This window comes from Schistocerca piceifrons, chromosome 9 (genome assembly GCF_021461385.2).
Source record: "Schistocerca piceifrons isolate TAMUIC-IGC-003096 chromosome 9, iqSchPice1.1, whole genome shotgun sequence".
In the NCBI taxonomy this organism is placed as follows: domain Eukaryota; kingdom Metazoa; phylum Arthropoda; class Insecta; order Orthoptera; family Acrididae; genus Schistocerca; species Schistocerca piceifrons.
In genome coordinates, this window is record NC_060146.1 from 16398623 (window position 1) to 16415256 (window position 16634).

The 16634-nt window shown below is 45.4% G+C and overlaps 1 protein-coding gene across 1 annotated transcript in view; it reads right to left on the reverse strand.

The window, feature by feature from the left end:
* LOC124717200 (arylalkylamine N-acetyltransferase 1-like) overlaps positions 1–16634 on the reverse strand; it is a 113709-nt gene that overhangs the window by 31965 nt on the left and 65110 nt on the right. Inside the window, exons 3-4 of the mRNA XM_047243978.1 lie at positions 10139–10305; positions 4759–4883 (exon numbers count right to left, since the gene is read on the reverse strand). Coding sequence (XP_047099934.1) covers positions 4759–4883; positions 10139–10305 — 292 coding nt within the window. The remainder of the gene's footprint in view (positions 1–4758; positions 4884–10138; positions 10306–16634) is intronic.

Below are 16634 nucleotides of genomic sequence, written 5' to 3' on the forward strand. Positions count from 1 at the left end.
CATGTGACAGCATGCGCTACCTAATATATTCCAAAACGCCGCACGAGAAACGAGATATTTCCAGGGTCCATACCTCGGATTCTGCTGCTGATAGAAAGGTAGGATGCAGCGTTTTGTAGGGACCAATTGTATACCTTACTGTAACTACCCTGCGTACATCATCAAAGTCTGAATATTACAGACTTCCTCTAGCTTAGGCGGATCAAACAAATCGACTGGTTCTTTTTCCATTTCATCTGGTCTACGGCGCACCTTAACAGGCTTATGGAGGCATCCTGTAGGTTCATGGGTGGTTGATGAAAAAACTCTAAAAACATGCTTTTCTGTAACGAAAACCGAGCCGCAGATTCAAGACTGCTACGCACAGCAAATGGCTGAAAGTTTTACGACATATATATAAGATCCCCATCTCGGATAATCTTGAAAAGTTTCTTGATATCTCTATCCGTATCCGAGATAAAGAGGTTTCTAAGTTGCCATAGTTCGTTGACTGGTTGATCTGGGGGAGGGAACCAAACAGCGAGGTCATCGGTTCCATCGGATTAGAGAAGGATGGCGAAGAAAGTCGGCCTTGCCCTTTCAAAGGAACCATCCTGGCATTTAGGAAAATCACGGAAAACACAAATCAGGATCGCTGGACTCGGGTTTCAATCGCCGTCCTCCCGAATGCGTGTCCATGTGGTAACGACTGCTCCACCTCGCTCATTGGTTACCGTAGTTATACACGTAAAATACGCTCGCTAGTAAAATTCTGTGTGAGTTAAAAATGTGGTTTATAGAGCGACGTAGCGCGGAAAAATATACTGTAAAGTGTCTCCGTTGTCATCTGAAGGATTCTGGCAACCCCATATTGTAGTAATGAAGCACAAAAAATCCGGTATAATGTGTAAGGTGGAAATTATATAATTTTGCTTTATTTCAATTTCACGCAAGTAAATCAGCAATATTTAACTAACCCATGAAGTTCTTTTCATATCAGTGACTTGCCCTACTCTAGCAGGGAAAGGAAAGAAACCAGTGGAAAATTGCTCCCATTGGAACAAAAAAAAAGATGGCGAATATGCTTCTGTTTATGAAGAGACTCTGACTGAAAAGTGGCGTACCATTTAGGTCATCTGACTTCCTCAAACCTCAAAACTTTTGCTAAAAATTTTGACATGCGATCATATTCGCCAATTTTTGGGCTGCGAGAGGAGACAGTGGCAAAGGAAAGAGACAGAAAAGTGACAAATACTGAAAAGTACTGCACAGTGAATGTGGTATGGGAAGAGCGAGTGAGACAACGGCAGATTGGGAGAAAGAATGGTACACAATGCCAGTGGAACATAGTTGACAGTGACAGAATAGTGCCAGGATAAGAGTGAAGGAGACAGTGCCAGTCAGACAGGAGTTAACAGCAGGAGAAACTAGAAGTGGTAGAGAGACAGTAATAATGAAAGACAAAGTGTATGACAGTAACAAGGGACGGTGACAGTCACAAGAGACAGCAGCAGTGCGAAGGAATGAATGAGATAGTAGCAGTAAGAAAGAGACAGTTACAGTAAACGGAGATAGTAGTAGGTGGACAGAACGAAGGAGTCTGTGGTTGTGAGACAGGAGACAGTGACTTTAAGAGAGACGCAAAGAGACAACGACAGTAAGTTGGGCTGAATGAGTGAGTGAGCATGGGCAGGTGGGCGTGGATGAGTTGAGAGAGCTATAGCGATGGGCTAGTTCGTGTAAGCGAGTTACATTTAGGGGAGCCTGCGAAAGTCAGAAGTGAGTTGCGTATCAAAAGACCGTGAATATATACACATGCCAAAATTTTTGGGAACGTTTTTAAAAGATGCCGAGGAAGGTAGAAAGAGGCATCCTGTACCCCACTTTTCATTCGGAGTCTTTTAATAAACAGGAGCACATTCGCCTTTTTTTTTCCTCCAACAGGAGCATTTTTGCACTGGTTGTGTAACGACCGAGACCTTACATTTACATTACACGGTCTTCAGCAACTCGACTGTATAGTGACCAAAATCTTAATGTTTATATTACATGATTTCTGGAAAGGAAAATAAAATTGAGGACTTGTTTCATGAGAAAATCAATTTGGCTGTATTAAATGGAAAGGTACCACAGAGCAGTCGTGATATAGTGCAGGGCTTAAGAAAATATGCATGCATGTTCAGAAAATATAGAAAACCTTGAATGAGTGGAGATAGGACGTTCATATTCGCAGGACATGTATGTTCTGCAGAAATGATTAGCGTTTCAGTCACCTGGGTTCAGCACGTGTCCTGTTGCCTAGTGGGCACAGGTCCGCCATGGCCCTGATAACTTGTTCCATGCGTGATAGCTTCGACACGTATAAGGCGCGAATGGCGTCCTGTGGTACAGCCATCCATGTTGCACTCATCCGGTTCCAAAGTTCATCTATGGCGGCTGGCATAGGATCACAGTGCTGCAACTGATGCTTCAGCACGTTCCACATATTTTCAATTGGCCGCAAGTCTGGTGATCTGACAGGCCAAGGCAGAAGGGTGACATCTTTGACACCAAGATGGCATATGTTCGTGCAGCAACGTGTGGTCGTGCATTGCCTCGCTGAAAAATGGCGTCTGGGGTGTTGTGCAGAAAGGGTATGGCTACGGGTGGCAGGATGTTATTCACGTAGGTCGCACTGGAGACGCACCAACTGCGGTTTGTGGCTGTACCCAGTTGGGCCTCAACCATATGGCCCTGAGTTGGCGCTGTATGTCTTGTGCGAATGCAGGCACTGTGATGCTGCTCCTCCTGTACGTAGGGAACCAAAGTGCGGCCATCATCTTCAAACAACCAGAACCTCGATTCATCCGAACACACTGTCGGATCTCATGCCTCTCCCCAGAGACGTCGTTCCACACACCACAGCCGTCTAGCGTGTTTCTGCACATTCGTCAAAGGCAGACGGAGAAGTGGACGACGCGCACCTAACCCATGCCGTAATAACCGGCGACGGACTGTCACCCCTGATTCTGTAAGATGTGTTGCGCTGTTGTACTTTAGCGCCAGAGCCGAGGAGGATGCAGTTCTGTCCAGCAATGCCATTCGGATGAGGTGGTCTCTGTGGTGTGACTTGACCCATCACGACCTCTTCTGCGTGAACGATTCTGCACACACTCATTACACTGCCGAAACACTTTGTCCCACAAGAGCAGCAATTTCCCGGATGGATGCATCACATTCTATCATGTTAATAACGCACCCTCTTTGAAACTCACTGATTTGATGATACGGTTCGCGCATACGTTGAGCGTCTGCTCAAGTCACTCTGGTCCATTACCTTCTATTTATACCCACAACGAGAGACGCAGGCACATTTTATCGGTAGGTAGCGTTGCGCCTCGATATCGATGTTGGCTTTGAACCCGTTGGCCAACATGGTTCAAATGCTAATCGTTCCTGCAGAACATACCAATGTATACGTCCTGTGAATATGAACGTCCTATCTCTAATCTTTCAAGGTGATCTGTTTTTTATGAACATGAATGTAATATGGTGCAAAATGTCGAAAATTCCTAGTAACATAAGTATGAGCTATAGAGAAAGGCGAGAAATATACAATACGGACGAGATCCGAGTGGGAACAGTAAGAATGAAAGACCAAGAACGGTGTGGCCGTATTTGAAAGGCCATAAACAGGGATGCAATATTTTGTCCTACTGTTCAATCCGTACGTCGAAGAAGCAATGATGGAAATCAAGGTTAGTTTCAGAAGTAGGGTTAAAATTCTGGGCGGTAGGATATGGATGACAAAACCCGATGATGAGATTGCTATCATCAATGAAAGTGTGTAAGAGTCTGACTACATGTTGAATGAAATGAACTGTCTCATGAGTACATGCAATGCACTGAGAATAAATCAGATGAAAATAAAGGGAAAGAGATATGAGAATAACGAAAAATTTAACATCAGAATTCGAGACCTAAAAAGAGACGAAGTAAAGGAATTCTGCCACCTTGGAGGCAATGTGAAACACGACGATCGTAGCAAGGCGGACATAAAAATCTCGCTAGCACAAGGAAAGAGGGCTTTTTTGGCCAAAAACTGTCCTCTACTATCGAACGTCACCTTAATTTGAGGAAGAAATTTCTCAGAATGTTCGTTTGGAGCGTAGAATTGCGATAAAATGAGTCACGGTCTTTGGGGAGACCGGAAAACAAAGGAATCGAGCGATTTCAAAATGGTTCAAATGGCTCTGATCACTATGGGACTTAACATCTGAGGTCATCAGTCCCCTAGAACTTACAACAACTTAAACCTAACTAACCTAAGGACATCACACAGGATTCGAACCTACGACCGTAGCGGTCGCGCGATTCCAGACTGAAGCGGCTAGAACCGCTCGGCCACAGCGGCCGGCGAAGGGTTTCAGATGTGGTCCTATAGAAGAATGTTAAAAATTAGGTGAACCAATAAGATAAAGAATGAAGAGGTTGTCCGCAGAATCATTCAGAAAATGACTGACCAGAAGAAGGCACAGAATGATAAAATTTGTATTAAGACATGAACTTCCACGGTACTAGATGGAGCTGTAGAGGGCAAAAATCGTAGGGGAAGGCAGGGATTGTAATACATCCAGCAAATGATTGATGTCTCTGGGTGAAAGTGCTATTGTGATGAAGAGGTTGGTTTTGGTTGGTCTATGTGAGCTTTGCAGCGCCAGTGTGTAGTGGTTTACACCTTGAGTTGTCTTTGACATGTCTGGGACATCCGCAATATAGTGTGATGCATTTCATGCTTACCTCGTGTGGTCTATGAGAGCCTTGGCGACTCCTCGGCCCCTGGTCGCTGCATCCACAGATACGACCTGGACCTCAACCTGCCGTAGGTCCGCCCCGGGGAACAGGCTGCGCAGCTTCTCCGAGACCTGTACCCACAGAAAGTGCATCTCAGTTTGACCGAACGCTAGATACAACAGGCGTTCAAAATGTTCTAACTGCGACTGCAACAGGGATTCTACAGGGTATAATAAGTGCACCTATTTCTATTAGCGATTGAGGACAGTGTACTGAACAACATTACATAAGAATTTACGACATTTGCAGACAAATAATTATACACTACTGGCCATTAAAACTGCTACACCAAGAAGAAATGCAGATGATAAACGGGTATTCGTTACACAAACATATTATACTAGAACTGACATGTCATTACATTTTCACGCAATTTGGGTGCATCGATCCTGAGAAATCAGTACCCAGAACAACCACCTCTGGCTGTAATAACGGTATTGATACGCCTGGGCATTGAGTCAAACAGAGCTTGGATGGTGTGTACAAGTACAGCTGCCCATGCAGCTTCAACACGATACCACAGTTCATCAAGAGTAGTGACTGGCGTATTGTGACAACCCAGTAGCTCGGCCACCACTAACCAGACGTTTTCAATTGGTGAGAGATCTGGAAAATGTGATGGCCAGGGCAGCTGTCGTTCTGTATCCAGAAAGGCCCGTACAGGACCTGCAACATGCGGGTGAAATGTAGGGTTTCGCAGGGATGGAATGAAGGGTAGAGCCACGGGTCGTAACACATCTGAAATGTAACGTCCACTGTTCAAAGTGCCGTCAATGCGAACAAGAGGTGACCGAGACGCGTAACCAATGGCACCCCATACCATCACGCCGGGTGATACGCTAGTATGGCGATGACGAATACACGCTTCCAATGTGCGTTCACTGCGATGTCGCCAAACACGGATGCGACCATCATGAGGCTGTTCACAGAACCTGGATTCATCCGAAAAAATGACGTTTCGCCATTCGTGCACCCAGGTCCGTCGTGGAGTACACCATCGCAGGCGCTCCTTTCTGTGATGCAGCATCAAGAGTAACTGCAGCTATGGTCTCCCAGCTGATAGTCCATGCTGCTGGAAACGTCGTCGAACTGTTCGTACAGATGGTTGTTGTCTTGCAAACGTCCCCATCTGTTGACTCAGGGATCGAGACGTGACTGCACGATACGTTAAGCCATGCGGATAAGATGTCTATCATCTCGACTGCTAGTGATACGAGGCCATTGGGTTCCAGCACGGCGTTCCGTATTACCCTCTTGAATCCACCGGTTCCATATTCTGCTATCAGGCATTGGATCTCGACCAACGCGAGCAGCAATGTCGCGATACGATAAACCGATATCGCGATAGGCTACAATCCGACCTTTATCAAAGTCGGAAACGTGATGGTATGCATTTCTCCTCCTTACACGAGGCATCACAACAACGTTTCACCAGGTAACGCCGGTCAACTGCTGTTTGTGTATGAGAAATCGGTTGGAAACTTTCCTCATGTCAGCACGTTGTAGGTGTCGCCACCGGCGCCAACCTTGTGTGAATGCTCTGAAAAGCTAATCATTTGCATACCACAGCATCTTCTTCCCGTCGGTTAAATTTCGCGTCTGTAGCACGTCATCTTCGTGGTGTAGCAATTTTAATGGCCAGTAGCGATTACCTTTCGTATGGTTTTTGGTTGAATACTGTCTCCAAGTACATGTGGCAAGAGTAAGCGATTATCCTAGGCATCAGGTCAGGTGTTGAAGTGTGGACAGGTAGTCTGTGTTGACAGAAGAAGTCCAGTTACAATCAGTACTGCTTTACGATTGTTCAGAAAACATCAGGTCGGAAAGTTTGTGACATGTTTGTGGGGAGATTGTTCCATGCACAGAGAGAGGAAAAACACAGCAGACTGATGCATATACATATTAAGGTTCCACATATAAAAGTGTGTACACTTATACTCTTTACACAAAATATAATTTGTTGAACAGAGGAAAAATTAATAAGAAGTACATGCACAATATTTCTTAGCTTTATTGCCTTACAATGCAGGAATAAAGTCACCAATTATTGTGAGGAAGCAACAGCGCCATGCCTACTGGAAAAATGTGAAGAAATAGGAAATAAATTGGCTGTCAGAAGGACTATTTTAGCATATAGAAAAGTCGGACAACCCTTGGTGAAATTATAAAGAAGAGCCTGCATGTTAAAAACGGAAGGAAAAGGTGTGCTGGCGTAAGCTGAGGCCAGCGCACCGCTCGGGAAAGTTGTGGTGCGAAGATAGATAGTAGGCGCTGGATCAATGTGTGCCTGTCACGAGACAGGCCAAAGACAGACTCACAAGCAACCTGCCACCAACGCCCTCTCGACTGCGAGTATTTAGGCCATCGCCACTGACTGGGGGGTGGGGATTGCATCCTTCCACCATCCTCCACACCTGCAAATCCCTCATCCGTCCTATCCTGTTATGCCAGCATTGCCTGGATCTCCGCACCCATCCGCTTTTACAAGGCCCTCTAAATCCTCGAACGCCATGCACTCCGCCTTGCCTTCCACATCCGCCTTCCTTCCCCCACACGGCTCCTGTATAAACTTATCCCCTTCCCTCACCTCCTCCTGTTCCTCCAACATCTCTGCATCCTTTACATTGTCTGCAGGCTTGATCCCCCCCCCCCCAGATCCTGGTTTCCTCCTTCCTCTCCACCCCCCCGCCTGTTGCCGCACCTCTATCACTGTATCCCTCCCTCTCTCCACCTCCACACCCTCCATGTCCTTCATCAGGGCGATTTCCAGCACCTCCCCCTTCCAGATGATGAACTTCGCCATGACATCTACCCTTCCCTCCAACTAAAACCTGGCCTTGCCCCCCCCCCCTCCCCAGGGCCCCCTTTTTCCTCTCCCCTCCTTCTCCTAGAGCGGAGTTTCCTCCTTCCCCACCCCCTGAGACCCTGCACCCCATCCTCGCCTTTTTCCCGCCCACATCCCTCCCTACCTGGCCCTCTTCAGCGCCCCCCCCCACCCATCTCCCCCCTCTCTTCCCCTCCCTCCCTCCCTTCTTCCTTTCTCCCTCATCTCCTTGCGCCTGGCAGATCCTCCATTTTGATCATCGTCAGTGTTATGTTTAGTGCTGTTTCTCTGTGCATCGAGAGGTGTGATTTTAATTGTGTGCTGGCCGTGTACTTAGCATTACTGTCAGTGTTCGTTATGTGCTATGCCATCCGTCGTTACTTTTATGCTCCGGTCATACTGCGCCTTGTATTCTTTGAATTGTTCCAGTGTGTGGTTTTTGTGTGCACTACTTTTTTACGCTTTTTATCTCCATTTTACAGTCACCCCTTTTTTGTCTATTGTCTTCCATGATACTCCCCTGTTTTATATCTATGTTCACCATGTCTTCTCCTTTGTTATTTTTAAATGTCTTCTATTGTTTGTTCTTTGTCTTTCAGCTGAAGAGCAGCGAATATGCTGCCGCCAGCCCACACCGATGGGGAATTGAAATACAATAAAAAAAACTGAGGGGCCTCAGTCGCTCAGTCAATAGCTCACTGTCTGACTGACTATTTCAGTTGGCATCTGTCAGTTCACATCGCAGGTTGCGACAGTGCATACTGACGAGACTAGTGAGCAGACTTGTATAATAGCAAGATTACCGATATTGTCTGCAAGAGGACTATTTACTGATGAGCTTGTACCACAACACATGGGCTCTATTAAAGTTAAGTAGCAGCTATCTGTTCATGTAAATAAAAAAAACCATGTTGATCCACGTGTGCATTTGTGTTGTAGAAACTTAAGATAGCAGCCACCCATAACTCTTGCTTCCCTGGTACAAGGCTGCACGGTGGCGACGAGGATGGGAGGGAGAGTGGCGATGAAGACACGCCAGTGGCGAGGGCGTCACTACAAAAGGAGTGAGTGAACACTGCAGGCCCCTACAAGGGGAAGCAACTGTCTGATGATGTGTCACAAGAAGAAATGGGCGTCACTGTTATCCAGCAGTAGGGTCAGAGCTTAACAGAGCTCTGGAAGGCTTGCTATCAAATAAGGCAGACGATAATAGGTAACATACCTCCAAAAAGAGGCAACCACACCGATATTCAATTTAGTATGGAGGATACATGAGATTGGAGACTTACCATCGAACTTCAAGGAGATTATCACCCACAAAATCCCACAGATATCAAAGGCAGATGAATGTGAGAACTATTGCACAATCAGCTTAACAGTTCTTACATCTAGTTTTCAGATAAGATTACTAAGAGAAGAATGGAAAAGACAACTGAAGATCTTTTCGAGGATGACCAGTTTGGCTTTAGAAAAGGCGAAGATAGAGACGCAGTTCTGACTTTGCGATCAATAATGAAGGCAAGGCTTAGGACAAATTAAGGCTCCTTCACTGGACGTTGCGAATTAAAAAGCGCTTTCGTAACATCCTGCAAGATATTAGAAATCACCCGGAAAATATATACGAGCTGCAGGGAAAGATGAGTAATTCATAATATTCACAGGAATCAAGGGAGAACAATAAGAATGGAAGGTCAAGACAGAAGAGCACCGATTAAAAAGAGTCTAAGGTAGGGATGCAGCCATTTGCGCCTAGTATTCGTTTTGTACATCGAAGGAGAAGTGACAGAAACAAAGTAGTATCAAGAGTGAGATTGAAATTCCGGCTGAAAAAATATCCGCGGTAATATTCGCCGATGGCATAGCTATCTTCAGTGAAAGTGAGATAAAACTGCAAGATTTGCTGAATGGAATGACCAGTATAACGAACACAGAATGTGGTCTGAGAGTAAAGAAAAGAAAGACCAAAGTCATGAGGAGTAGCAGAAGTGAGATTAACAATAAACTAAGCATCAAAATTGGGGACCACTAATTCGACTAAGGATTTCAGTTACTTTAGAATTTGTTTGTAATGTTTCCATGCTTTTGTTCTGTATATTATAAATTTGCGTTTTAAATAAAAGAAAGATATTCTGTCAAAGGACAAGGTATGCCTCATAAAATAACTTACGTAATAACAAAGAAAACATATTTTAAGGTGACAATGCTAACATGATTTTTCACATTAGGACAGAGTATGCATCAGGAAAGAGGAAAAGGCAGAATTAACACTTTGAAACGACCAGAACCAGTGCAATATGCAAATGTAAGACATATACATATACATATTGTAGAACGTAGCATCGACCACTGGTGACGCCATTCTCCCAGCAGCAGAATGTTTTATGTTGTGGTCATTTGGATGGCGTCTTCGCCGCGGCTCAGCACCTTACTGTTGGCATAGGGAGTGTTCCCGCTGGATGAAGACTCTCAGGGTGCAGGTACACCGTGACTTTGTGAACTAACCTGGAGGTCGACAAACGCGATGAGCCTGAGAATCTTGCGGAAAGCAGGGTCCGGACACGCTTCAGCGCTCTTCACGGCCTCCGCTTCGAGCCCCGGCTGGTGCAGACGACTGAGACTGACTCCCAACAAATTCCCGCTCTCCGTGTCCACTGCCTGCAGCGACAATCCTGCCAAAAAGTCCACCATCACAGCCGTGTTCCATAGATCAAGCTGGCACGCAGGAATAATGGGGATAAAAAGTAAGATTTCTCTGTAGAAACTACATGCACGCCAAGCGTAAAACTTCAAGCTGTTCGGATTTTCACAACTTTTGGGACGCCCAGGAACTTCTCAGATTGGTAACAGGTTCATGCACCGTCACGAAGGAAAAAAAGACACACTGTCCTACTTTTAACTCAAGGATCTTAACATAAAGTACCTAAGAGGTCTGTTCAAAAAATTACGGAACTTCGTCCACAAAATTTTTCTACCATTACCTTTTACTTATTGTGCATGGTCTCCTTCGGAATACTCTTCTCCACAATTGATACGCAGGTCCCAATGCCGTTTCCACTTCGGACGCACTCGTGGTATGTCTCTTATTACACTACCGGGCATTAAAATTGCTACACCAAGAAGAAATGCAGTTGATAAACGGGTATTAATTGGACAAATATATTATACCACAACTGACATGTGATTACATTTTCACGCAATTTGGGTGCATAGATCCTGAGAAATCAGTACCCAGAACAACCACCTCTGGCCGTAATAACGGCCTTGATACGCCTGGGCATTGAGTCAAACAGAGCTTGGATGGTGTGCACAAGTACAGCTGCCCATGCAGCTTCAACACGATACCACAGTTCATCAAAAGTAATGACTGGCGTATTGTGACGAGCCAGTTGCTCGGCCACCATTGAGCAGACGTTTCCAATTGGTGATAGATCTGGAGAATGTGCCGGCCAGGGCAGCAGTCGAACATTTTCTATGTACAGAAAGGCCGTACAGGACCTGCAACATGCGATCGTGCATTATCCTGCTGAAATATAGGGTTTCGCAGGGATCGAATGAAGAGTAGAGCCACGGGTCGTAACACATCTAAAATGTAACGCCCACTGTGTGTCGTCAATGCGAACAAGAGGTGACCGAGACGCGTAACCAATGGCACCCCACACCATCACGCCGGGTGATACGCCAGTATGGTGATGACGGATACACGCTTCCAATGTGCGTTCACCGCGATGTCACCAAACACGGATGCGACCATCATGATGCTGTAAACAGAAACTGGATTCAACCGAAAAAATGACGTTTGCCATTTGTGCACCAAGATTCGTCGTTGAGTACACCATCGCAGGTGCTCCTGTCTGTGATGCAGCGTCAAGGGTAACTTCAGCCATGGTCTCCGAGCTGATGGTCCATGCTGCTACAAACGTCGTCGAACTGTTCGTGCAGATGGTTGTTGTCCTGCAAACGTTCCCATCTGCTGACTCATGGATCGAGACGTGGCTGCACGATCCGTTACAGCCATGCGGATAAGGTGCCTGTCATCCCGACTGCCAGTGATACGAGGCCGTTGGGATCCAGTGCGGCGTTCCGTATTACCCTCCTGAAGCCACCGATTCCGTATTCTGCCAACTGTCATTGTATCTCGACCAACGCTACCGGCAATGTCGCGATACGATAAACCGCAATCGCGATAGCCTACAATCCGACCTTTATCAAAGACATTGCGAACAACAGGTAACCGAGACGTGTAACCAACATGTGATTACATTTTCACGCCAGTATGGCGATGACGAATTCACACTACCAATGTGCGTTCACCGTGATGCCGCCAAACACCGATGCGATCATCATGATGCTGTAAACAGAACCTGGATTCACCCGAAAAAATGGTACGAATTTCTCGTCCTTACACGATGCATCACAACAAGGTTTCACCAGGCAACGCCGGTCAACTGCTGTTTGTGTATGAGAAATCGGTTGGAAACTTTCCTCATGTCAGGACGTGTGAATGCTCTGAAAAGCTAATCATTTGCATATCACAGCATCTTCTTCCTGTCGGTTAAATTTCGCGTCTGTAGCCCGTCATCTTCGTGGTGTAGCAATTTTAATGGCCAGTAGTGTATATATCGTGCGAAACGCCGTCTATCGTTGTAAATCTTCGTCCTTTCAAAGGTGTTTTCAACTTTGGAAATTATAAAAAGTCCGCAGGAGCCACGTCTGGAGAGTATGGACGATGAGGCGGCTCAGTGATTCCGGTTTTTGTTCAATAGTCAGGCACCAACCAAATAGCGGGTGACTCAGGTCTTGACTCATGAGCCGTGGGACGAACTTAGCGGCAACACGATGCATTCCAAGATGCTGTCAGGATTTCATGACAGGACCCAGTTGGAATGTTACATTTTTATGCAACCCCTCGGAAGGTCAGTCTTCGATTGGAAAGTACAATTTCGTTGACGCTCCTGACATGAGCGATGTCGATAGATGTCGAAGGGCGTCCTGAACGAGGTTCATCGTTAACTTCCGTCCGGCGACTTTTAAACTGAAACTTCCAGGCAGATTAAAACTGTGTGCCGGGCCGAGACTCGAACTCGGGACCTTTGCCTTTCGCGGGCAAGTGCTCTACCAGCTGAGCTGCCCAAAAACGATTCACGCCCGAGGAGAGCTTCTGTAAAGTTTGGAAGGTAGGAGACGAGGTACTGGCAGAAGTAAAGCTGTGAGGACGTGGCGTGAGTCGTGCTTGGGTAGCTCAGCTGGTAGAGCACTTGCCCGCGAAAGGCAAAGGTCCCGAGTTCGAGTCTCGGTCCGGCACACAGTTTTAATCTGCCAGGAAGTTTCATATTAGCGCACACTCCGCTGCAGAGTGAAAATCTCATTCTGGACTTTTAAACTTTCTGAACCATTCGTACAGACTCGTACGACTAAAGCACTCATCACCGCAGGCTTCCTGCATCATTTGGTGTGTCCCTGGAAAAAACTTCTTCAGTTTAACGCTGATCAGCTGGCGGATGTGTACCTGTGTTTCTCCTGTTTATGAACTGGCTTTATATGGATGCGCTGCGGTTGTTTTACTGTACGATTGGCAGAAAGCTCATGGCCGTTGTGAGGGTGGAGTCTTTTGTTTAAACGGCGCGACCGACACACGTTACTGGCTGTAGAATTTTGAGGATGTGTGTTCAGTAACACCGGCCACAGTGGCCTCGGTGTTTTCTGTTTGAAATTATATTGCTGCTACTGTTGCGTATTACCTGGATGCTCAAGACTGTGGGTTTTCCTGCTTAGCGTTTGGTTTTAGCAAATTAATGATGTAGGTTGTGATTTACCATTGCGTAACTTGATTTTGTTTATGTTTCAGTTTCTCCAATTATATGAGTCATGATGTTACTTAGGTTGGAGTCTGTGGCTTCAGTGCTTATTAATGAAGAAAGTGAAGCATTGGGCACTGAACGACTTTGAAAATAGTGAGAGACAACACCAGGAAGAAAACGCGCATCGCAACAGAACGTATATTTTGTTCTTTACTCAAGTTACCGACTGAGTTAACTTTCTGTTACTCTTGTGATTACTCTGGTTCGGTACTCGGTTTGCTGAGTGGAGATCAGTACGCCACTATGGTGTCCGTACTGTAAGACCTTCAGTACAAATACCATCAGATTATTTGACTTGTCGCTCTAACGAAGTAGGCGAGTGTCAGCAATATGTCTCGTGGTCTTATCGTGGCGTGTTTATCTTCTGCCGTTAGGTCAGACGATAGAAATGCCACTTGCACGCTTAGAATAGCGGATTGACGGTGACTGACTTTAAACAGAACCTGATTAATTTTCACACACATTTATTAAAATAATAACAAGCATAAAATTACTTAATTTTGATCTGGATGGTATTTACAATTGACAATCTGAAGTTCCTTTGGTAGTGGTACGTTAATCTTATTCTCACTTATATCTCTGATACTTGACGAAAGTGTCTATACATTTATCTTCATGGCTATGTGCAGCGATATGGTAATCTTATTAGGCGCAGACTGAAACTTGACTATAGACTGGTACAGACAAATGTAGAACTCTGACAAATCGGAGGTCTGTACACTCGTTATAATACCTCGCGAGTTCATGTATCACTGCGCGAGTGTGATCCGTGAGAAGAAAAGGTTCTACGTTAGCAGCAATCTCATTGGCTGCGTTACATTTTTTTAATACGTGGATCGGCGGAAGCAGAATTTCGTCCGCCTCTAAGACAGCGCCATCTCGTAGTGCGGAGACGGACGAGCGCTGCGCCTGCGCTGTTGTGCTTAGCGGGGCGCGCTCTAGTGGGAAAGTTGTGTACGCGCTGACTACACGGAACTGTGTACACAACAGCCACTCTGCATAGATATGGTTTACTGCAGGAGTGCCTACCTCTAGTTAGTACCCAGTCTATGGTGCTCTAAAAACGCTGTGTTAAACTTGTTTGTTCTTGTTTTGAAAGATGGTGCATTTCCTTTATTAGACTGCTGTTAGTGTGCCTTGAAATTTTCTGTGCTTGTGGATTGACATATAGTTCTTAGTTTGCATTGTTAAGGGCGTTCTTTTACGCACCGTCTTATACAAGGTATTATTCTTGGCGCGTGTATAAATTCTTTGGGTAATTTGGTGTGTCTGAAATCCCGGATTGTGTGGCCGTTTCAAAGACAATTTTGGCGTATAATCAAGAGCAGGTTCTTATAAACACGTTGGTGAATGGAACTAGACTATGAATTTTTTTAATTCGGAGCCAGTGCTGGTCCGATGATAGCCTTAAACCTTGCCTTAGTGATCTTGTTACGCGCTCCGACAGCAGCGTCAAATATACAAGGGTTCGAACTTAAATAGTGGCAACTACTTATTCACAACCGATACGAAAGAGTTACATGTTTGCACCTGTTACTGTCCTTCAAAGTAGTCACCAGCGTTGTGTAGAACCCGTTGCCAGCGATGTGGAATGCGTAGTATACCGTTAGCAGAGCCCGTTCTGTTGATGGTGCGAATGGAGCGGTCTACTGCCTGTCGAATCCCTGGAACAGTTCTGAAGCGAATGCCACCGTCAGTGCACAATATTACTGTTCGTTTTTGGAGCATAACCTGCGACCAGCTTTGAGAAAGAAGCGGCGACACTTTCTGGGCAACCCACCCATCATTTTGCACGACAATGCGCGGGCGCATACAGCGCAAGCTGTGGCTGCTCTGTTCTGTCGATGGGACTGGGAAGTACTGTAACATCCACCATACTCCCCGGACTTGAGTCCTTGTGACTTTGATTTGATTCCGTAAATGAAAGAACCACTTCGTGGCATTCGCTTCAGAACTGTTCCAGAGATTCGACAGGCAGTAGACACCTCTATTCGCACCATCAACAGAACAGGCTCTGCTAACGGTATACTACGCATTCCACATCGCTGGCAACGGGATCTACACAACGCTGGTGACTACTTTGAAGGACAGTAACAGGTGCAAACATGTAACTCTTTTGTGTCGGTCGTGAATAAATAGTTGCCACTATTTAAGTTCCAACCCTCGTAGGAAGTTATAATTTACTCTTTCCGATTATTATTCGAGCTGTCAACAACCTGACGTAATCGTAAATGAACTGTTTGACGGTTATATTATTACCTGTTGCTTTGTGTGTCAGATTAGGAATATTTCGGACTTGCGTTAGCCGCCTTTGAACCCCGCAGAGGTTCCGTTCGGTTTTATTGTGCTTCCTATGTTAATTATTGTTGCCTGGGTAGTGTTAGCTGAACATTGTGAATAAATTTGAACAGACGGTAATTATTGTAGTGTGGCTCCACCATTTAAATTTTTCTACTTCAAACGACTTACTAAAAATTTTGGTGAAGTGTGGACACACAGTGAAGTCTGAGACTTATTTTGGCTATAGTTTCTTTTTTTCATTGGGTAAAAATTTGTAATCTGAAATTTATGGACCCCTGTAAGGAAATTTCCTTTCTTCCCGAAACTGTTAATAAATTTATTGTTAGTATTAGGTTTTGTTTACGAGGATGGTTTGAAAAGTTTTCGGAATGGAAAGAAGTACTTATTTTTCAATTTAGTCTCCTTGTAGATTAATGTAGGTTGGTTGGTTGGTTTAAAGGCGGGAGAATGGACCAAACTACTAGATCATCGGTCCCTTGTTCCTAATAAAACAATGCCACAAGTGTAAGAACGAAACGGATGAAACATATAACCAAAACGGAATGAAAGGAAAAGCCACAAGAACGAAGGGAAGGCAACGAACACTGAAAGGAACAAAAGAGCACAAGAAAAAAACAGAGAGACAATAGAAACAGAAGAGAGTGGCCAATGCGGAGCCGGCAGAGGACAACTGATTGCCTGCGAGAGGCCCGCATGGAAGACTTCCACACATTCATAGTCTCCTTAATGACACGCAGCTTTTTGTGCATGGTGTTATGCCTTTCCTTCTCAAAAAGCCGGAACCCCCTGTGGTGTGAGACAGAACGCAGAACGCAGGTCAGCTTCGGAGATGCCTATCT